This window comes from Melanerpes formicivorus, unplaced genomic scaffold, assembly GCF_026170545.1.
Source record: "Melanerpes formicivorus ecotype bairdi unplaced genomic scaffold, bMelFor1.0.p_v2 SCAF_3, whole genome shotgun sequence".
In the NCBI taxonomy this organism is placed as follows: domain Eukaryota; kingdom Metazoa; phylum Chordata; class Aves; order Piciformes; family Picidae; genus Melanerpes; species Melanerpes formicivorus.
Genome location: NW_027142355.1, coordinates 24,730,452 through 24,752,826, shown reverse-complemented (window position 1 = coordinate 24,752,826; position 22,375 = coordinate 24,730,452). Strand labels below are relative to the sequence as shown.

Below are 22,375 nucleotides of genomic sequence, written 5' to 3'. Positions count from 1 at the left end.
GGCCAGCACCTGCACTGAGGTGCTTCTGTGTGTAAGACTCTGTGTTTTCAGAGTGCCACCGAGTGGTAGTTGCACGTATCTAGCAAAGACAAGAGATGGATGTGGGATGTTCACTCACCTTTTGCCCAGGCTGGCGGTGTACAACCCAGGGAATGAGGTTGTATGGTGTCTCAACATATCCCATCCATGCAGCAGCTGCAAAGTCCTGCAGACCTGAGCATTTCCATCTATAATTTCATCCTGCTTCTCCCAGATTTAGATGTCTATGCTCAGTTCCTTGTCTCTGTCCTCAGGCTTTATTACCCTTAGTTTCTCCAGGTTCCCCCTGGCTCCCCCTCCAAAAGTTGTCCAGCACAGAAAATCACCCTGTTTCCAGGGGTGGTCCTCTCCACCATAACTTCCTGCCCTTTTTAGTTTTCCTTTGTCAGCACCTATTCTAGGTACTCCCAAGAGCATCTGCAGTTAATTGCAAGGACTTACTAAAATTGCCTTAACCCTGGCAGCTAAATGTGTTTGGTGTAGTGTGTGGTTTGTATGTGCATCTGTCTGTGTGTCTACCTGTAGATGGGTGAGTGTGCATATGGACACATACTGCAATGAGTTGTCAGGTTTGCTTTGGCTTGATTGATTAATGAATCTCTCAGGTGAGGAGGAAAATAATAGAGGTGAAAGGGCCAGCCAGGTTCAAGTCTTGAATTAAACATGGGTCCCTTCCTCACCAAATTACTGCAATCACTGCACCAACTCATTACCCACAGCTGATGGGCTCTGAATAGGGCTTTTGGCATTGTGGAAAGAATCATAGGATTGTTTTGGTTGGGAAAGACCTTTAAGATCATTCAATCCAACCGTTAAGACGTGGCAGCTGACTGCCCAACATGGGAGCAGTGGGAAATGGAATAAGGAGATGCTGTGTAGGAGCTGAGGGACAGGCTTTGCTGCAGATGAGTCCACTATGGAAATGGATGGCTCCTGCTGAAAGTGCAATGCCTTGTGGATATGTCTCACACTAAGGTGCGTTCTTTGTGGCCAAAGGCAGGGGTGAATAGACCTTGGGGTGAATTGAATTGAATAGAATAGAATAGAATAGAATAGACCACACCACACCAGGTTGGAAGAGACCTTCAAGATCATCGCGTCCAACCCATCAACCAATCCAACCCATCAACCAATCCAGCCCACCTAAACAACTAACCCATGGCACCAAGCACCCCATCAATGAAGTGAGTGAACCTGGAAGAACTCTTTACTTGGGAATTTTACTGTTCATCAGCATTTCCTAGGCTGCAGATAGGGAGCCCCTACCTTTCCTCACTTTCATGTTATCCATTCTCCTTGCTCATTCCTTCATTCTGCTTTCTCAAGTTATAACCCCTCTTTGGGGGCAGTATCTGGAGGTGGCCTTTTTTCAGGCATGGTTATCTTGCATATTGGGCCCTATTCAGAGATGTCAAATAATGAGGGTGAGAAGAAACTGAATCTTTCTTTATCTTAGGAAAGCAGGTGTGTTTATGCTTCATACAGGGTATGCACAGGCCACAATTATCTGGGCCCTGCAATCAAATCTTTAACAGGCCCCTTCCTTTTGGGGACATCAAATGAACCATCAGCAAGGAAGAACTTGAAGGACCATGCTCCATTTCAACAACCTCCTAATTCCAAACATCTGCATCCATCCTTTGAGCTTAACTTCCCTATTTGAAGACTTCAGACACCATATTTTTTAAACTAGTGAGGTATTGTCCAGGCTTGTTCTCATCATCCAGCCCAGACTGATCCTGGGTGTGACAATTTCTGGTGGTAAGGACACACTCCATCACCTCAGTACCATAAGTGTGGGAGATGTCCCCATTGGAGACCTGGCCTCTAGAAAGATTTTATTACATGTCTGCATCTATTGAGGCTAGATTAGCCAAGGTACTTGAGGAAGCCCCAGGTTCAGACTGGTGGCATGACCAACAACCATTGACTAGGCTAAAAAACCCAATCATACACTAATGTGTCTATTTTTTCCCCAGGAGACCATCACATTGTTCAGCTTCAGCTCAAGTCCAAGGAAACGGGCATGACCTTTGCCAGCACCAGCTTCGTCTTCTACAACTGCAGCGTCCACAACTCGTATGTTCAGTTCTTTTGATACCTGCTTTCCATTCCACCCCTGAATCTACCACAGAACCCACTGCTGACTGGGGCATGTGTTCCTCAGGAAGCTGGTTAGGCATGGAGATGACCAGGGGTAGAGTCGCTTGTGTCATAGTCAGTGCAGTAGGGTCCCTTCTGAGAAGACCAAGAGTAATATAGTGACCATTTGTTCTGGTGATAAGCCTCCTTTGCAGGAAGGCATTGAGTTGAGTGGCATATCCTTATGCAGAGGAGCATCACACTAGTGGGGGTTTGCAACAGAATTAAGTCAAAAGTGAGTCATGACCTCAGCAAATGCTTCCATCATCTTCCTATTAAGCAATGTTCTGTGGATAGCTGAATCCAGCCTATCCATTCACACTTTCAACCCTCATCCATGCTGTTACTTCCACCAGTGGGAACCCGTTCCAGGTGGTTAGTATGGGCTTGGACCCTCAGATCCGGAATAGCAGGAGTTTCTGCTTGCTGCATGATGTAAACTGACGGGAAACACACAGCTGATTCCCTCAAGACCATCCTTTCCATCCTGCAAGCTCCTTTACTCCCCTGCATCCCATCCTGATAGGGTTTAGCTGGCACGCAGGTCTTCTCAAGTGCTTCCCCACCAGAGCAGATCTGCACCTTCCCTGCAGAAGGATGCTCTTCCAGCAGGATGATCTATCCCTGAGCAAGGATGAACAGCTCTTTCCCCACCACTGAGCCATCAGAAGTGCCAAAAGCAGATAATTACTGTGGCTCAACAATTCACAAGAAAAGGCAAATCTTATTTCTGTGTTCCTGCTGCTTTGACAAACAGTGTCAGAAAGCAAGTGTTGGAGGGGGTTGGAGGGGGAGAGCAGGAGAGATGGTGGTGTTAAATATTTATGGCATGTTTTGGTTTCTTACTTGACAAACTATAATACACCATCCATTTTTAATTTGATGTATCAGAGCAAGCACTTGTTACCAATCTGAAGAATAGCTCACTGCAACAGAGCTGAAAGTGGGTTGGAGCTGGGCAAGATTTCACAGAGACAAGGGCAGAGGGTAGGTGTGCTGAGCCTCTTGGGCTCAGCCAGGCACTACTAAAGGTAATTTTTTTCACTCATGCCCATTAAAAAAAACCAGTGGCACAGAAGGACCAGGAAAATTTTCTACCTTCAAATCCCCTCCAGGTCATGCAGAACTTACAGCTGTATGAAGATCTCCAGCAGTGTGAGTGACCAGGAGTTGCTACCATCCAGGGTTTGTTATGTGCAGAGAGCTTGTTATGGCTCAGTTGGGCTGTTGGTGAGCAGACATCATATTAAATTTTCAACAAACCCAAGTGGGATGGAGGTTTAAGTCAGTTCTGTAACACAGCCAGGAGAAGTGTTTGCAGCTCTTACTCCACAGGGTCTATGGGGCATAGGAGAGCAAACCCTTGTAAGATGGATGGAATAGCTCTTTCTTACTCTCTGAGCAGATGACATCATAAATATGCCCTTTGCTTCCCAAGCAGCTGCTACAATAGTCTTCCCTTCTCTGTTGAGATATAGAAAAGAAGAACACAGTTATTTGCAGGAGCCATCTAGTTCTGGGCAGAGCTCACTCTAAGAAGCTTGTGAGAGACAGTGGAAAGAAAATTCCCTACCTCACCCTTGGCGCTCTGATTTTAGTGTTTCCTAATTTTTGACACTGTATCATATGTGGGAGTGAGAGAATTGGCCAGATGGGACTGCTGGTGCACAGGGACTGCCCTCTCTGGGCATCACCTCTCCCACTAGCACTTCCCTGGACCACCTTATCTTACTGTTTGCAGCTCCCAGGGCACTGATACAGTTCTTTGTGGAGGCAGCAATGCTGTAGCAGTTTCCACCCATCTCCTGAGCTGGTATTTTTTGTTAAACTCAGGCTTTTGTCAAGGCAAAAAGAGAAATGCCTCTTATCTATAGATCTGAGAACTTGTTGATAGTCTGATTAAAAGTTCTAACAGGACAACTAAAATATAGCAAATAATTATTATTACTCTATATACAACAGTATGAATGCAATGTAAACTATTTGATTAATCTGAGAGATTTGTGATCACAGCGACAACCAGTTCAGGACATGGCAAGTCCAGCACTGTCCTGCAGCCTTATGGTGTCAGGTCAGTTCAAAGCTTCTTGCTGTCTGCCAGTGATGGCAAAAGCAACATTTGTGGAGTTCCGCTCCCCTTTGAGAAAGACTATCAGCCTCAAAGTCTGTCCTGTTGGTTGATAGGACCCAGCTGGCCAGGTGACTACCATTTCTCTCTATTTCCAGGTGTCTGTCATGCGTGGAGAGCCCTTATCGGTGTCACTGGTGCAAGTACCGCCATGTCTGCACTCACGACCCCAGCTCCTGCTCTTTCCAGGAGGGACGAGTCAAGCTGCCTGAGGTAGGCAGGGGCAAGGGCATGTGTTTCCGATGTGGGCTGCGCCGGGTCAGGATGACCTCTTGGCCTCGGTCAAACCAACCATTCCAGAATCCTCCTCTACCTCTAGTTCTACCCCATCCCTATTCTGTTTACCCTCTAGGAGACTCTCACCTATTCCTTTACAGATAGTTCCTCTCCTCTCTGCTCTGTCAGATGTCCAGGGAGCTGTTTTCTTTCTCCTGGATGCTACAGGGAGTATGCTACCTCAGAAAGTCATTGTGAGCTCCCAGATCCAAGGGACTGGGAGGATGGGAAACGCTGAGCAAGTGTCTCCTCCAGGAGGGAAAGAGGTTGCCTCTGAAAAGCTGCCCCAGGCTGCTGAGATCTGGGGAGCATTTAGGACTATGTTCACAGTGTCAGTGGATTTCAGACAAGCTTTGAGCACCTCTGTGGCTTTTTGGATCTGATACCTAAGAGCCAGTCCATCACACTGCCTCCAGCCAAGGCTGTGGAATATGTCATTGCCAGTTGCTGAGCTGAGCTGGACCTTGGGGCTTAATGCAGAGCTGGCTGCTAGGCTGAAAATGTTGTCTGGTTCATAACAAACACCTGCAGACAAGTGGAGCTTAGGAGAATACAAATAGGAAGCCACTTAATTACTTCCTGATGAGAAATGGCCTGAAAGCATCCTGACCTGTCTGGTAAATGACCTGAGATGCTTTGTTGTCTTCCTGGCCCAAGAGATCAGTACCCATTATGAGATCTGCTATCTGCTGAACCACCAGGCACAGGCTGCTGAAAGTTCTGGTAATGTGTGTTGCATTCAGAGGATGAAATCCCCACTGCTGCCTGTGCTGCCTTCTGGGTCTGGTATCTCCAAGTGTTCCCCAAGCCGTGCCTCAGACAAGCCGGTTTGCTGGACCAAATGATACACACGTGTCTTCACACTTCTGTGGCATTTCCCATTCCCTCCCACCTCTTCCTTATGTGCTGCTTGAGATGTCACTCACATGCTGGTTGAGGTGTTCTGGAGCAGACATCCTGAACTGCTGTGGCATTGGGACAAACCATAAATATTCATGAGCAGGGAGGTTGCCAGTTCATCTACCAGGATTCAGAATGTGCTGCAAACCTGCTGGAAAACTTGCTGAGGAGCTGGAAGGCTTAACATCCTCTGCTTGGTGATGAAGCGGTGAAGGAAGGCAGCCCTTCTGGTGGATTATACCAACCAGACAGGCTCTGTTCCCTCACATATAGCCTTGGAAGACTTTGTCCAGCCCTGCTGAGTACAAGTCTCGGTGCCCTCGAACTGCAGGGACCTCAATCTCTTGCTCAGGTGGCATTTCCTAGAACACTTCCTTCTCAGTGCCCTGCTGTACAATGACACCACCATTTATCACCTCTGGCAGACTCCCTCTATTGTCTTTTATGTACAAAGTGCAGGACTCACATTTCCAGTTCCCAGCTCTTCTCTTCTCCAGTCCTCTGCCCAAAGTGAAATGCCTGCATCTCTCAGTGCATCTCCTCCTCCCTCAACCCCTAACAATCCCTGGTATTTCTGACACTTATTCCCATCAGAAATGAGACAATGAGAAGCTCTGTGTCATCCTAGTTCCTTAGGGACTGGACTGGGGATGGTGCAGACCCTGATCTTTATGCCCTCCACAGCACTGGGGAGGAGGCAGTGGACTTATTGTCCTCTGCAGATCTACCTATTTTAGCATACCTTTTCCATTGCTACTTTATCCACTCTCATTCATTTTGTTTCTGAAAGGTATTCTCTTCAGACTAGGAGACAGTTCCAGTCTGGGGGGCTTTGTTTGTCAGTAGAGATGGTTCTTTCTCTGTTCAGTCCAGATTCTCTCTCTTCAATGTTGCAAAGCTGCTCTGTGTGTGCCAGCAGAGAGTCCCACAGAAGACACCTGTTGCTCTACAAGGCAGTGAAGGCTTCATGAGACACATGCATGTCACATTGGTCATTTTTAATGAAACCTGCAGCCCTCTTGGCTTCTGCAGCAAAAGCATCTCTGGGCACAAAACTTCTTCCCATGGGAGACAACATCTGGCAGTCACTTGCTCAGCTCAGCAGCTGGTTTTTCTGCCTGCTGTGCAGCATAAACACTTCTCAGTGCTGGAATGACTGGACAGTATCTGCAAGAATCTGCCTTGCAAAACCCCAGAATTCCAGAGATAGCTTTCTACTTGGCAGTGAGAGAAATGTCCTGTAGTTTCAGGGTCCTTCTCATTGCCATCTGCATGTTTGTGGTTCTCCAGGACACTAGGGTTGGGGGAGGATGGCATCACAAGTGCATTCTGACAAACACAACTTGACATTCATTCTGTGGCCAGAAAGGTTTTGTCAAATGGCACTTTGAACAAATGCTGCATAGATCTCCCACGCTTCTCTTGAGAAGCCATCTTCTCACTGACTCATCTCGCTCACTGCAATTTCCACTGTCTATTTTTCACTTTCACCGTTAATTCTTTCCCTTTCTGTCCTGTACCCATGTCTATTCATTCAGTGGGTTCTTTGAACAGTAGAAACCATTTGGTAACTTGAAGCCAAGCCTGGCTCCTCACTCTCTATCCAGACCTCCACCCAGTTGTCAATGTCATAACATGACTTGCAAGATTGAAAAGACTGAGGTCCATTTACAGACCTCCTAATACCATCCCACTATCAGCAGTGTTCAGAATGTACCATCACCTTGAGTGGTCCTATTTTTACTGGTTTTTCATGTTCATTTGCAATTCTCCTTCTGATCTCTGCTTCTACAAGCAGTTGAACCCTCAGATCAGGAAGGGTAAGTGTATGCTACCATCCAGGTATGAGTACCTGCTGAATCAGTAAGTGTCAAGGAGGAAATGATGAGAAACAGTATTACCATTGTTGGATGGTTGCATCATCCCATTTGCAGTCCTCCCATGAGTCTGCTGAGCAGATTAGCATGGCCAGCTTCCAGGATCATATGGTCTGATTACACCAAGAGACTCTGCCAAGCAAACAAACATTGGTGTTACGCTGTAATATGGACCACTGCCAGAAACTCTTTCCCTCGGTAATCATCATTGCTGGTGTGTCAAACCTGTTCCCTTCCCCCTCACTATGGCTTTCACCTTCTCATGTTGATACACCCACCTCCAGGTGATCTTTTTCTCACTATGCCTCTACAACATCTTGCCATCATGTGGGAAGAGGCTTCCCACTCTCCAGATGCCCTGGGCCAGTTGGATTGATTGGGTGGGTACCAATCAATCACCCTGGACCACCTTGGAGCACTTTGAAAGGAGGCTTGTGACCACATGTACTTGTGATTATCATTTCCTTAACACATCTCATGAGTTTCTGTATTCCCATGGGCTCAACCTGCCTTTCTTTGAGGTCTTCTTCATGTTCTCTGAGTGGATCTTTTTTTTTTTTTTACCTTTTTGATTTTGTTTTCCTTGTGGTGTGAGTTCTTGGTTAGTGTAGAGTGCAGAATGAATCTGAGACTGACCCAGCAGGACAGTAGAAAGGTTTTGGCCATGACCCATGCTGTCCATAAGGCAAAATGCTGTTTCTATATGTGTGGCCTGTGATCTACCATTCAAGGGAGGGCTTTGAATTGTGAAAGGGACAGATAGAACTGGTTGTCCTGCCTCCACAAGGCAAAATGAAACCAGAGATGGAGAAATGACAGAAAAGGAACATCCCTCTCTATCAACAAGAAGCCATGATTTTCTTACCTGTCACTTGTGAGATTCTCAGTGAATCAGCTCTGCCTATGATAGACCTGTATCAACCACTTTTGGAGCCTGGGGAAATCCCATTTTCGCTCCTGTTGAAGAGAAGAACTTCAGCATGGTCAGAAAGCATGATTATTTATGATTAGGTTACTGAGCTTGATCAGAAAGGGTTGATGATGTCTCTGGATAATTTGTGGCAGAAATACTTCACCTTGGCATATAATTTCCCCTTACAGCAGGGTTTGGAAGGCCAAGTCCACTACCTTCAAATATACTCAGTGAATTCTTGCTTTAGGAAAAGGATCTGATATTGTTGCTATTGAGGGCAGGAAGGGAAGGAATGAGGAAAAAAAACCAAACAAAATCCAAAGAACAGACAACATTTTAATACTGGAATGGATTGGGTTTGCTATTGTTTTTCTCCAAGAAAGCTGGTGGCAAAAGCAGAGAGAATTAGTCTCAAAGATAGAGGGGAGCAGGCCAAATTTCTGGTTTTTTTCTTGACCATCTCCTCTCTGCTTTTGACATTTGCTGCTGGCTATAGCTGAGGCTGTAGTGAGGGATTAATGTTGCACCACAAACCACTTCACACACTGTGAAATTAACCCTTAGTTGATGTAATTGGCAAATGAGATCTTGCTTAGTCACTTTCTTCTGCCATTGGGTAAGGCAATCAAGAAGTAGTAGAAGGAAACTGAAGCACAGAGGAATAAAACAATTGCTTTGAGGGTCTCTGGTGTGATAGAAGCGTCAGAAGCAGCACCTGTCTCTCTTGATATCTGTTACCCAATACACCTGATTGCATCATCCCTCTTGTCATCGTAATACTCATCAATATCTAAAGGGTGAGTGTCAGGATGATGAGCCAGACTTGTCTCAATGGTGTTCAGTGACAGGACAAGGAGCAACGGACACTAACTGGAACACAGAAAGTTCCACATAAACATAAGGAAACAATTCTTCGCTTTAAGAGTAGCAGAGCACTGGAACAGACTGCTCAAGAAGGTTGTGGAGTCTCATACCCTGGAGAGATTACAAACCTGTCTGGATGTGATCTTACATGATTTACTCTAGGTGATCTTTGTTTAGCAGATAGGGTGGGCTCAATGATGTTCAGAGGTCCCTCCCAGCCCCTACCATTCTGTGATTCTGTACAGACCTGCTCTGGTCCAGTGGATAGTTTCCATGTCAATGTTTTGCAGATATCTGTACAAGGATGTGGAAGCTGGGGTAGCCTGCTTGAGCTGATGGGATAAGGGATTAAATCTTCTTTTGTTCCTTCTTCTCTAAGATGAACACTATTTATTCCAGGCCTTGCAGGGATTTTAGCTTTATGTGGAGGAAAGAGAAGGAGAGAAAAACTGGCAAAAGCCAAAAGCAAGCTTAGATAACAAATCTGTCATCCACTGGGTTTAAAAGATACATAATCATTTAATTACCTTGAAGGACGTTTTCATCTTCCCCTGCTCAGCCGATTTGCGTGCGCGCGTGTTTTCCTTCCTCCCCCAAACAAGCGTCTTATTAGAAGGATTGTCATCTGCCTCCTAAAAGGAGAAGAGAAGATCTCGCGCCAAAGCTTTTTTCTGTCGAGTTGTACATGCTAACGCCAGTAAAGCCCACATAAAAGAAACAACTGCTTCAAATATTAATTCGTCAGGAGTGCTAGAAAGCCATCTGAGCAGCGTGCTGGAGAGCAGCTGCTGAGGAGCTGAGTGTGGCTTCGCTCAACTCTTCCTTGTGTCTCACGCTGAACGAAGAATCATAGAATGGTTTGGGTTGGAAGGGATCTTTAAAGATCATGGAATTACAGACCATCTAGTCCAACCCCTGGGCAGTCAGCAGGGGCAACTTCAACCAGAGCAAGTTGCTCAGAGCCCCAAATAGCCTGATCCACAGTGGTTCCTGGATGGGATATTTCCCATTCCCCTGGGCAACCCTGAACAATGTTTCATTACCTTCATTGTAAAAGTTTTCTTCATTCTATCTAGTGTAAATATAAGATGATTGGGTTTGGGAGAAAGAAATGTAACAGAATTGGATTATTAGGAATGTTTTTTTTTTTGGGAAGGAAGGACTCCTAGAATGCGCTGGGTTGGAAGGCGCCTCTGGAGGTCTAGCCCAACCCCTCTGCATTGAGCAGGGACATCCCAAATTAGAACAGGTTGCTCTGAGCCCTTTCAAGCCTGACCTTCAATATCTCCAGTGATGGGGCCTCCATCCCATCAGGGAAGAAGAGAGTGGAATAAAGAAGGTAGGGAGTGGGAATGACAGCTCAGCCTGAACTGGCAGATATCAAAGAGGCACTTGGATGATGCCCTTAATAACATGCTTTAAATTTCAGTCAACCCTGAAGTGGTCAGGCAGTTGGATTAGTATGAAATTATTCTTATCCTATTCTACTCCATGCCATTTCATGCCATTCCCTTGTGACAATACCCACATATCCTCATTGTGGACTTTGTCTGTAGCAAACTCAGAGCTCCCTTCCCCACCCTGCCAGTGCAGATCTCTATTTGGCTCAGGAAGGGACTCTCTTCCAGATGTCAGTATACAGTTGTTCAGGGCCCCCAAATGTCCTGTTTTGTCCTCTTTGCAAGGTACAGAAAGTGGCCACAGTGCCTTCCTCATCCCAGAATTCACCCTGGAACATGGATGGATGTGATGATCTTCAGGATCTCTTCCAACCAAAACAATTCTCTGACTATGATTTTACAGTTCTTTGGGTGGCTGCACTGGGGAGAGGGTAGATGACCTGCAGGGCCACCAAGTGAACACAGTCAACTCCTTGTTTCCTTGCAGCATCACCTTCTGGTGATGCATCTTCAGTTGTTGCTGTGGCAACTGCTGTTTCCCTCCCGCTCCAGTTTCCAGCCTTCTTTAACCTGGCCAGAGAAGTGGCTGCTGGAAGCATCAGCACAGAAAAGAGACAAAATCCATCTCTGCTCCAATTAATGTGTCCCTCATTTCCCAGGGACTCTAATGACAGTTACAGCAAGGCCAGCGTCAAATCCTTCCCCACTTGTCAATTTTCCACTCACTTATCCTGGCACCTGTCTATCATTAGGGGGAGGATGCGAGCTGTAGTTTCTATGGCAACTGCAAGCAACCTGCTGTCTTCAAATGATGTGAGCAGGCAGAGAGACCACAGGAGAGGAGATCAGGAGCAGCTCTAGATGGCAGCTGCTGTGGGCAACAGCAGCCACCCCATGCAGATGGGATCTGGCATGGTGATGCATGCATTTCATGGCACCTGCTTTTAAAGCAGTGTGGGGGTTTGGTGGTTATTATCTATTTAGCTCTTAGAAGTCTTTCAAGCACAGAATCAGAATGATAGGGGTTGGAAGAGGGACCTCTGGAGATCATGAAGTCCAACTCTCCTACCAGATCAAGTTCACCTAGAACAGGTTGCACAAGGTCCAGGTAAGTAGTTAATGACTCCAGAGACAGAAGCTCTACAGCCTCTCTGAAAGTTCAGTCTTGGCAGCTTACTGTCCAGAGGGAGTTAGGGTTAATCTGTGAGGAAGCTGTAGATGATGGTTTGCATCCAGCCATGCCATGGGGCTCCTGGTTTGCATTTCAGGCTGTGGCTTTTCTTCCCTCATCCACCATTAAAGCCCTTACCCAGAAATGGAGATGTATCATGTATTGAGTACAACCTCTTTAGAGAGAATGCTTGAGATAATAAGAGGAAATTAAACACAGAAATTGGAGGCCAGGCAGAAAGCTTTCCCCAGGCTCTCGGACTCCTGGTAGAGCATGAAAACACTGCTCAGAGGCACTGTCAAGTAGTGTATGAGGCGACAGGTTTTATTTCAGCAGATGAGAGTTTTATTCCTGGCTGGGAGCTGACTTGGACACATTCACCTTTCTGTGCCCCTGTTCCTCTCACACCCTCTTCCCATTTGGGTAATGACTTTGTGAATAGGTGCTTGTGCAGCACTCCGTACCTGGAGCTGTGATCTCACAGTGGGGGTCCTTCATAAGAAGTTTTTGAGCATGTGCAAACAAATCAGATGATTTGCTGTTGTTTGCAAGTCATACCGACTTGCACTGAGGTGAGGAAAAAGATGGAAAGCCTAGGTGTGAAGTGGCTTTTTATTTTGGGATACCTTTTGGTATCTCTGGGCCTTTCTGCCCTACAGTCTTCCAGTTTACAGGGGAAAAGGCTGGTAACTTGTTCAACTTCCACAGAAAATGTTAGCAAGTGCTGGATCTGCAGGAAATATGTCCTGGTGCAGGGCAGTTCCATCACATCTCTTGTTGAGATCTCCAATAGGAACTGACACCTGATGAAAAAATTTCTCCCTGTGAGAGGCCCATCCTACCTTAATACATAGTTAGTTTTGTTGGAGCTTAGTTTCTTCAGCCACAATGCAAGTGACTAATGAAGGACATGTTCGTGTCATTTCTAGGAACAACTTGGGGAGATTTCTCGGAATGGAGATGTAACTCCATTACCACGGCCCTTAGAAATGTCACTCATAACAGTTGGGCTGCTCATCTTTGTTGTGGAAAATTGTTTATCCCACAGGACAAAGTGATCTGAAAATGCAACAGGATAATATTCATCTGTCCTCACCAGCACAGCATCCTTGAAATATCACCAGTAAGAGCTTCTGTTGTTTTGATAGCCTAGCTCAGTGCAGTGTCATTGTAATGCCTTGAGTGGCTACAGGGGTTTTCTGGGTACCTGGACACCTGTAGGACTGCTAGGATCTCTTTGGTACCCTGCAGTTTCAGAGAGGAAAGACAGTTCCCTGTTCAGACTTAGTCCAGGGTAATGGTCTAGTCCTGAAGCAGGAAGATTTTTGTTTTTCTCCATTGTATTATCAGCTTCATTCACTGCTTTGGGACATGAAAGCTTTTGAGACCTGGCCAAGAAGAAATATTTTCAGGATGTTGAAGCTGCAGACAAGAAGTGAGGCTGGAATGTGTCTTCTGCCCTTCTCGGGGCATTTCTGGGCCACTGATCCCAGACCTCACTGTCTTTGAGCAGAAGTCCATTTGCTTTGGCTTGGACACTATCTCATGGTGTCATGGATCTCAGTGAGGGGGAGAATGACAAGAGCCATGATATCATGGTTCCAACCTTCCCACTGTGCAAACCAATGTGTTATGACTTTCTGGGCTTCTGTCCTGGTTTCCAAAGGAGATTTGCATCAACATACCCTGTGTGTGCAACTTCTCATCTACCTGTTACTCTCTCTCCTCTACTGACTTCTGAACTTGTTGGCCATTCTTGGCCTATCTGGGCCAAAGTCTGGAGCTCTCAAAGATACCAAGTTCCTACTAACTTGGTACAAATGGGCAGCTTTAGAGGAGAAACAGATTTTTGGTCATCAATAAGAATGTTGTAATGAGATTCCCTGTGGCTTCTGAGTGAGAAGGTTAGAGAAGGTCCTGTAAGTATGCAAAGCCCATTTGTGGCACAAAGGTATAAGAAACATATCTTTGTTGAGGAGTAACAGGTCGATGTCATTGGTACCCACATGGCTGAGCAGTAAGAGGTATTAATGACCATGTTAAGAATTTGCAGCATTCTTGGGCTGCTGGGGAGCCATGCATAGATGTACAGTGCTTTGATACAGATGAAAGGTCTTGTGAACTTCAGAAAGAACCATAGAATCACAGAATTGTTTTGGTCAGAAAAGACCTCTAAGATCATCACATTCAACCATTGACCAAACACCACCAAAAACATTAAATCACGTCCTGAAGTGCCATCTCCACATGATTTTTGAACATCCCTAGGGATGATGACACCACCATCTCCCTGGACTACCTGTTCCAATGCCTGAACACCCTTTCAGTAAAGAAATTGTTCCTAATATTTGATCTAAACCTTCCTGGGACAATTTTAGTCCATTTCCTCTTGTTCTAATACTTGATACTGGGGAGGAGAGACCAACTGCCACCTCACTATAACATACTTCCAGGCAGTTGTAGAGAGTGAGAAGGTCTCCCTCAGCCTCCTCTTCTCCACACTAAATGATTCCAGTTCCCTGAGTTGCTCCTCATAAGACTTGTTCAACTTCTTTGTTGCCCTTTTCAATGGAAGAAGATAGAAATCCTCACAGAAGGACTGAAGGCTGTGTAAGCAGAAGGATGAAGATTTATATAGTAATAACTAGAGAATAAAGGAATTACTGTTTTATCATAGAATCACAGAATCATTTTGGTTGGAAGCAACCTTTAAGATCAAGTCCAGCTATTAACCCAACACTGACAGGTCGCCACTAAACCATGTCCGTCAGCACCACATCTACACATCTTTCAAATACCTGTAGGGATGATGACTCCATCCCTTACCTGGGCAGCCTGGGAAGCTGCCTATGCACTGCCCTGTGTTTTCTACAGCTTTGCTTGATTCAGTTTTACTCTATGTGTTATTCTGAAGCTTACTTAAGCATGGTTTTCCTTTAACAAACAGCAGACTTTGTCCAAGTAGCTATAGAGGTATCTTGTCTCTTGTTCATACATCACCTTCCTTGATGCACATGTTCATAATTCTTACTGTTTCAAGACTAGGCAGTTACTCAGGAAACACCAGAGATGAGACTGCCAGCACATCTCCAGCAGCACATCTCTGAGCAGATGTACCTAATGACTGTTGTCACTAGTCACTCCCTTCATCCAGTGACCAGAAGGCTCCTGCTCTCCAGATCATTACTTCTCCTTCTGAGAGGGTGTCAAAGCATGAAAAGGCTGAAAGAAAGCTAATGTTGTGTCTCTATTAAAAAGGATAAATGTGATACTTGGCTAATTATGGCAGCCTGACCTTGATCCCTGTGAGATAATGGACCAGCTGAGAAAGACTTTATTAATAAAGAATTAAAAGAGGGTAAAATCATTAATGTTGATTAGCAGTGATGTGTGGACTGACTTCAGAGGCAGGATAGTCTTAGGCTGGGATCAAGCTCTCAGCAGATATTGGTTATTTCCCATCACTGCCTATATGGCCTTGAGGAAGTCACTTTGCTCCCAGTCATTGGGGCTCAGCAGTGAGCCATGTGAGAGGTGGCTAGCTGTCTTCATTTAGCCCCTGCTTTTTGAGTATCCCCTCTCTGGTGATCATCATCACTCCTCACTCTGTCACCTTCACAACACTGAATTCAGAGACACAAGAGGCTATGGCAGCTGAGCTAATGATCTCGTATTGATCCGTGGGTCTCCCTTCCTCCAGTGCTGGTTCTACACACTAATCTGTGCAAGCCACCATTGAAATTGGTAGCTACTAGAGTGCACAGGGTTTAAAGAGGGCCACATCTCTTCCATAGTCTAGGACCAGCCTTTTCCCAGGCACCAAAATCACTTGCTATATCTGACAAAAGGGAGCTGGTATTTTGTTTGAAGTGCATGGAAGACTCTTAACTAGAAAGGAGCCCCTAGAAGTGGGAGCCCCTAGAATTGGCAGCAATGCAAGAACCCAATTATTCCTTTGTTGTCTCTGCAGATGTTTGCACTTCCCATAAATCCTGTTGCTTTCTCTTCATCAGCTGCCTTTAAAGTCCGGAGCCTTTTCTTCATGTATTATTACTTTTGCTGTGCCAATAAATAAGCACACCATCAATCAACCTAACAACATTGTAAACTTAGGGAGTGCAGATAAAATATATGGTGCATTAAAGAAATTCTTTGACCGGGTGAGCTTTTTTGTAGCGGGTTTGATTGCTGCTGGTGCCAGTGTAAATTTGGGCCAAGTATATCCACAAATTTATGGAGCTTGGAGCCCTGCCTACAAAGCATTGACCTGATTCCACTTTATAACTTAATAACATTGCCCAGCACTCTTTGTGTAAATTTGAAATATAATTTTTATGATGCTAAGAATTAGTGGTGTAATAATGTAAACACATCGTGGACTGTAACTCACCCCTTCCCCCCCTGCCTTGGGAATGCCGAGCTCCTCGCTGCCTCATTCTCCAGATTAACCTGGGGCTGGGAGCTTGTGCAAGAGTTTAAAAGTGATTCACGGAGGGAACCAGCTTGTCAGCCCTGGAGCCTGAAGCCCTTTCTTTGCAGCAGGGCTTCATAACTGCTAAACAAGCATCTGATTTTGCTCAAGTGGTGTCACAGTCTTGACCTAGGGTGACCATTCTGAGGTGCCAGAGAGAAGTGCAGGCAACTTACTACAGGCAATCCCTGCTGCCTCTCATCTGGCAACTTATTTTCCTGCTTTTTGTCTAGGTGGAATCTAATTCCTTAAAAATCAATGATGAAAAAAAGATATATTTTCTTTTAACTGAGTTTGCCTCTTTTCTATCTACTTTCTCCTCCTCCCCTCCTCTCCCTTTTTATGGTATCCTGAAGGGCTTGAGTAAGTTATGGTCCCCATTTAGATTCCCTTTTGGGTCATGTTCCTTCTAGGCAAGAGGCTTCTATAAGGCACAAAAAGATGGGTGACTGGATGCTTTGAGATGGGTAATGGAGGAATTGGTGGTGATGGCTATGTCTCCTGAATGGAGATGACTCCTACTCTTCTGGGAAAGGAAGGGTGAAAATCCATTGACAAAAACTGAGTTTATCTTGCCAAAAGTGCCTGCAGTGCAGTCAGCAATAGATGAACTCCAGTTTCCTTTTGTAGAAAATGGAGATCCAACCAATGCTACCAGGGAACATGAGGGAGCAGTATGAAGGAAAAGTAGGAAAGATTTCCCGATCTGAATGTTCTGGATGACAAGAGATGCACAGGGAAGACTAGTGAACCGGTGCACCAATATAAGGCAGAGATTGTTCATAGGTGGGTAGGTCATTGTATTAAATCTTCATGGATGTTCTACTAGTTCCCATGTAGGATGTCTGCCATTCAAAGTAGATTGGACCCATGTTCTTTTGGATAATGGAACACACTTTGATGAGGCTTGGGTTCCTGATCCTGGCTGTAAACTGTAACAAAATTAAACTGTATAAAGTAAAGTCAAAAGAAAACCCATGAACTCTCACAAGGCTATAAAAGATCCCTACATGCTTCATCCCTAGGAGAGGATGATATATAATTTGGTCAGTTTCCACCTTATACTGGAAAACATGGTGAAATCTCCTTTAAGTCATAAGTATAAATGTATGAAACACCATAAAGGAACCAAACTAATTAGTTCAGGGCTAAGACCACATAGCCTTAGTGAGGTTTCATCACCCTCTTTGGCTGAATTCTCATGATGGCTCTCACTGGGGACTCATTCGTGTATAGCTGCGATGAGAGTCATTACATATATGTGAGAGAAAAGGAGAGAGAGGGTTCTCATATTTCTGAGACTTCATTATTTCTGCAAGCTACAGCAGAGCACATTTGCAGGCATTCTATGAGGAGTTATAAATAAAGAAAATTAAACTAGCATTGACCCAATGAGTACAGCCCATTTCATGCAGTGTTTTTCACTGCAAAAGCTCTCTGGGTTGATAACTGGCAAAATTTGGTGATTTGAGGTGTGCATCACTGCTGATACGAGTAATTGGCAAGGGTGGAGGATATTATTTTGAAGAGGCTGACTCATTTGAAAGCATTTAAGGAATAGAATGAAGGTACATAGACAAAATGAGTCAACAAGAGTCTGCTTTCAAATGTGTTGCCCTGGTACAGATTAAACTGGATTTTAGCTCCTCTGGAATCTGAAGCAGCTCTTCTTAGAGTCAGTGAAAGGCTTAACTTACTATACACCAAAGACAAAAGGGATGGGATTGTGCTCTTCCTTGATAGAGTTGTTAGCAATGGATGTTTTTATTTCTCCTACATTGTGTGAAAATTGTGCTTTGCCAAACTAGGTAACGTCCATCACAGAGGAAGTGTGAAGAGAAACTGCCTCCACTGGAAAACACTCACAATAACTCTGTTTTAAGGACTCTTCTGCTTAGGTCCTGCTGCAGGGTCCCCTGAGCAGGTTGATATTATACCCTCAAAAATGCAAACCTGACCAGGCAACCAAAGCTTGACACAAGCTGTAAAAGAAGAACTATGTTTGAAGCCAAACACAGAGCCCAGTCCAAGCTCTGAGATTTTATGCAGTACATCGCCCAATGAAATTGCTTTTCTCCCCCCGCCCCCCGCCCCGTTTCAATTAGAAAGAACATTAGGTCAATCAGATAAAGCCACATTGGGAGGATTTCCTCTTTATGGCGCTCGCCTCTTCAATTATCTATAATGAACTTCCTCACAGCACTGCAAAGCTTTTTATATGCAAACGAATCCTGTTTTGGGGCTGCTGCAATCACTGCTTGTTAATGAACTTGAAACAAGTGTTATCGGAAAGGTTACAGCACCAGTGGTGGAGGGGGACAGGATAAATCTAGAGAAGAAAGACTGGCCTGAAGAGCTGGGATTGGCCTGCAGGTAACAGTGGACTATCTCCAGCCCCCATCCTCCAGCCCCCTTTAGAAGCTTTTCTATTTGACAGACATCAAGCAAAATACCCACTCTTGGGAAATGGCTGCTCAGCAGCAGATAGGGCTTTCCCATCCTCCTGTCCCACTGATTCACTCTGCCAATGCATCTCCTTCTCAACTCCTATAGCTGGGGTGGGAAAAAAAAAAAACATTGAGATGATGTTGCCAAGGTCTTTTCTAATGCCAGGAGAAGGAAAATGAGGTGATCCAGAGGCCCCAACATATGCTGCTCAAGTGAAGAGGAAGGGTGTTGAATCCATATATTCCCAAATGATATTTGGATGTGGTATCTGCTGGTGTGATCGTAACTGCAAACTCTTACTATTGTTTTAATATAGGCTAGTCCACCTCACTTCCCTTCCTTCTGGGTTTTAGCAGTTTAAGCCACTCAGGGTTAGATCCTGCCTCACATTGTCATGCTGAGTAGCTACTTAGCCCTACAACTAGCCTTAATTCTGGTGTGCCTTTGTCAGGGAGGGTTCATTAGACTCAAGGTTGTGAAGACTTTCCAGACTGTCAGGCCTTGTCCTTTTTTCTAGATGACTTCTATGACACTGACCGTTGTGTTTCAGCATCGGCAGCTTCCTGTGGATGTTTGGTCATGGGACAGGACAATAGCAAGAGCAGAGAATGTTGGAACAGAGTGTAGCTTCTCAAGCACTCCTCTTTTCACTCCTCTTCGGCTGTGTCTTGTACATGATGAGGTATAAGGCAACTTCCACTGCTCATACACTTGGCTTCCTGGAGCATCCTCACATCTGCTTGTTGAAGCACTGCTCAGCACCAGAATACCCAAGACAGCAGAGAATCACAGTGGTGAAGCCCATCACTGAAATGCAGTGCCTTCAAGTCTTACACCAGTCAGCCAGCTCAACATGGTCGTGTGTTAAGCCTCATTCCTTGGTAACACTTATTAAGATAGGCCTTGTGCCAGATTTGCCTGGGCACATGGGCACAAGAGAGTTTGTCTCCAGCTAGCTCCAGTCATTGTGTGTTTGACTCTCATGGTTCTGGTGTTAGCCTGAGCAAAGCCAATTGAAGTCTATCAGCAAGTGTCAAGTAATTAGGACCAGCCTATAAATGCAGATGAGACGTCAGTTGCCCCAAATGGCTTTTCAGCTTGGTATCCCCACTAGGTATCCCCACTAGGATAGACAGACCCTCTTTGGGGACTGAGGAAGGCTTCTGGACTTCCCTGCAGTGATATGCTGGGTGGTTACTGGATTTTCTTCCTGCCCCTGGCTGTACATCAGCTCACTCTCATAGCACGATGATGGATGGCTTTTGTAATTCTATTCCTGGTTGGTGTAACTGCAGATATTATACATCTAATTCTTTTCTTTATCTTCCTAAGCTGTTTGCTTCAGTAAGATGTTTCCACCATCTACACTAACTAAGTCCCAGGCTCGCATAACCCAGAAGTTCTGCTTTCGAGCCTTCCAGTCCCTTTCCCTACTTTCCAGCCCTAGATGAGTCATTTTCCTCCTGACATCTCCTGCCTATGCCTACAGATTAAGTTTGCACCTCCTTATGTAAATTCCCTGTTTCTACTTGCACCAACTAGACCTGTCTGTAACTTGCTGTGCTGTTCTACAGAATGTGCCAGATACTTTTTGGAGAAGGAAAAGGAAAAGAAAAAGAAAAGAAAAAAAAGGAGACAGGTTTTCTATTGACATCTAGGAGTTGAAAAGTCTTTAAAGAGGGGACAGCCAGGCATTCACAAGTGATCAAGGCAGCATGGTCTGTGCATCTGGGATGCTTATATTTTGTAGCCTGTTGTCATGGCTTTTTGAGGGATCCCATTTTGTATTCAACTGCCTTGGATTAGCCAGGTGAACACTGCAGTCATTGCCTAGAGAGCTGGTAGCTGCCTGGAACACTGGAATTTGACTGCTGGCAGTTGCCTGATTATAATGTGGTGAAATGGTGGCAAGCCTTACTGAAGGATCTCCATGTTGCATAGTGGTTGTTTCTTAGGAACTAGATTCACCCATAATAGATGTTTCTGGAGAAGAAGGGGCTGAGGGGAAACCTTATGGCTCTATACAACTACCTGAAAGGAGGTTGCAGTGAAGCAGGTGTTCTTTTCTCTTAAGTAACAAGCAATAGAACAAGAGAAAATGCCCTCAAGTTGGAGGAGGTTTTGATTGGCCATAAGGAGAAATTTCTTTACTGAAAAAGTAGTCAGGCTGCACAGGGAGGTGGTAGAGTCCCCATCCATGGGGGTGGTTAAAAAATGTGTAGATACAGTTTTGTGGGAATGGTGGTGCTGGGTTGATGGTTGAACATGATGACCTTAGAGGTCTCTTCCAAGCATAATGATTTTCTGATTCTCTTCTATGGTAAATATTCTGTTCCCCTTCTAAGCCAAAACAAACTCTCTTTTTAACAGCCTGGACTCTAGCTTATAACATGCCTTGCTGGAGCTAGCTGGAGCTGTGCCTTTTGTACAACGGTGTGTTGGCTGTTGTGGAGGCAAGGAATTATGCTCAGAATTTTGATATATTCATATCTCATGTCATAGCATTGTGATTGGGCTAAGTCCCCAGAGGGAACATGATTGCTTTTCCACTACCTGATTAACTGAGCTGGTATAAAAAAGCACCAGAGGAAACTTCCTTGGGTCCTGAAGGTTGAAAGCCTGTAGCTCAAAAAAAGAGAGATAGGAAAGGATGGTCTGTAAAAGAAATCCTCCCTCACCTGTTTATCTGAGCCTTCCCAGCAATGCTCCTTGAATACCCTTGTAATGGGCTGAGGCCCTGGGAGGTGCCAAAGCTTTGTAATCAGCTGAAGTGAACCGTGAAGTGAGAAGGTTGAGAAGCATCAGAGGACTCCACCTGAGGCTGGGAAATCCATGTGCTGATTTAGCGTGTTGTTTTTTTCTCTCCGTAGGACTGTCCCCAGCTGCTGCAGGCAGAGAAGATCCTGGTGCCGGTGGAAGTGATTAAGCCAATCACGCTGAAGGCCAAGAACCTTCCCCAGCCACAATCAGGCCAACGAGGCTATGAGTGCATCCTGAACATCCAGGGCAATGAGCAGAGGGTACCTGCCTTGAGGTTCAACAGTTCCAGTGTGCAGTGCCAGAACACTTCGGTGAGCAAGCTTGGGGGACAAGGAGGACCAGGAGTGCCTACAGCACTGTCCCAGAGGGAAATGGGGCTGTGTTGCAGCCCACAGTCCAGGAAAGGCTGGCTGGTATCTTACAACCATAGAATGCTTTGGGTTGGAAGGGACTTTAAAAGGTTGTCTAGTCCAAGTGTCACCACACAGTAGTTGCTTCTGCCCTTGGATCCCAGTATTTAGCCTTTCTGGAGCACCTATGCCATGACCCACAGACATTACCAGATTAACCTGCTCATATCCTCACAGACACACATCTTTGTGTGCATTCAAAGGGACAAGGTGTTGATGTCAACATTGAGAGTTAACTTCATTATGTGAGGTTTTGGTGATGTGACATACAAAACTTCATGAAAACAGTGTGATGGATGCCAGAATGTAATGGGCCAAGAGATGGGTGAGATGCTGAAGGCTCAAGACAAATGAAGCTGGTGAGAGGTCTGGAGAACATGACTGATGAGAAGGAGCTGAGGAAGCTGGTATTTGTTGACTCTGGAGAAGAGAAGGGTGAGGGGAGACTTTATTGCTCTCTGCAACTGTGTGAAAGGAGGTTGGAGCCAGGGGGTGTAGGTCTCTTCTCTCAAGTAACTAGCAAGACAAGAAGAAATGGCCTCAGGTTGCACTAGGGGAGCTTTACATTTGATATTG

General features: G+C 45.3%; 1 protein-coding gene across 4 annotated transcripts in view; it reads left to right on the top strand.

The window, feature by feature from the left end:
- PLXNA4 (plexin A4) overlaps nt 1-22,375 on the top strand; it is a 553,704-nt gene that overhangs the window by 417,850 nt on the left and 113,479 nt on the right. For all 4 annotated transcript variants that reach the window (XM_068169025.1, XM_068169035.1, XM_068169040.1 and 1 more), the window contains 3 exons: nt 2,019-2,118; nt 4,408-4,522; nt 21,500-21,700. In XM_068169025.1, coding sequence (XP_068025126.1) covers nt 2,019-2,118; nt 4,408-4,522; nt 21,500-21,700 — 416 coding nt within the window. The remainder of the gene's footprint in view (nt 1-2,018; nt 2,119-4,407; nt 4,523-21,499; nt 21,701-22,375) is intronic.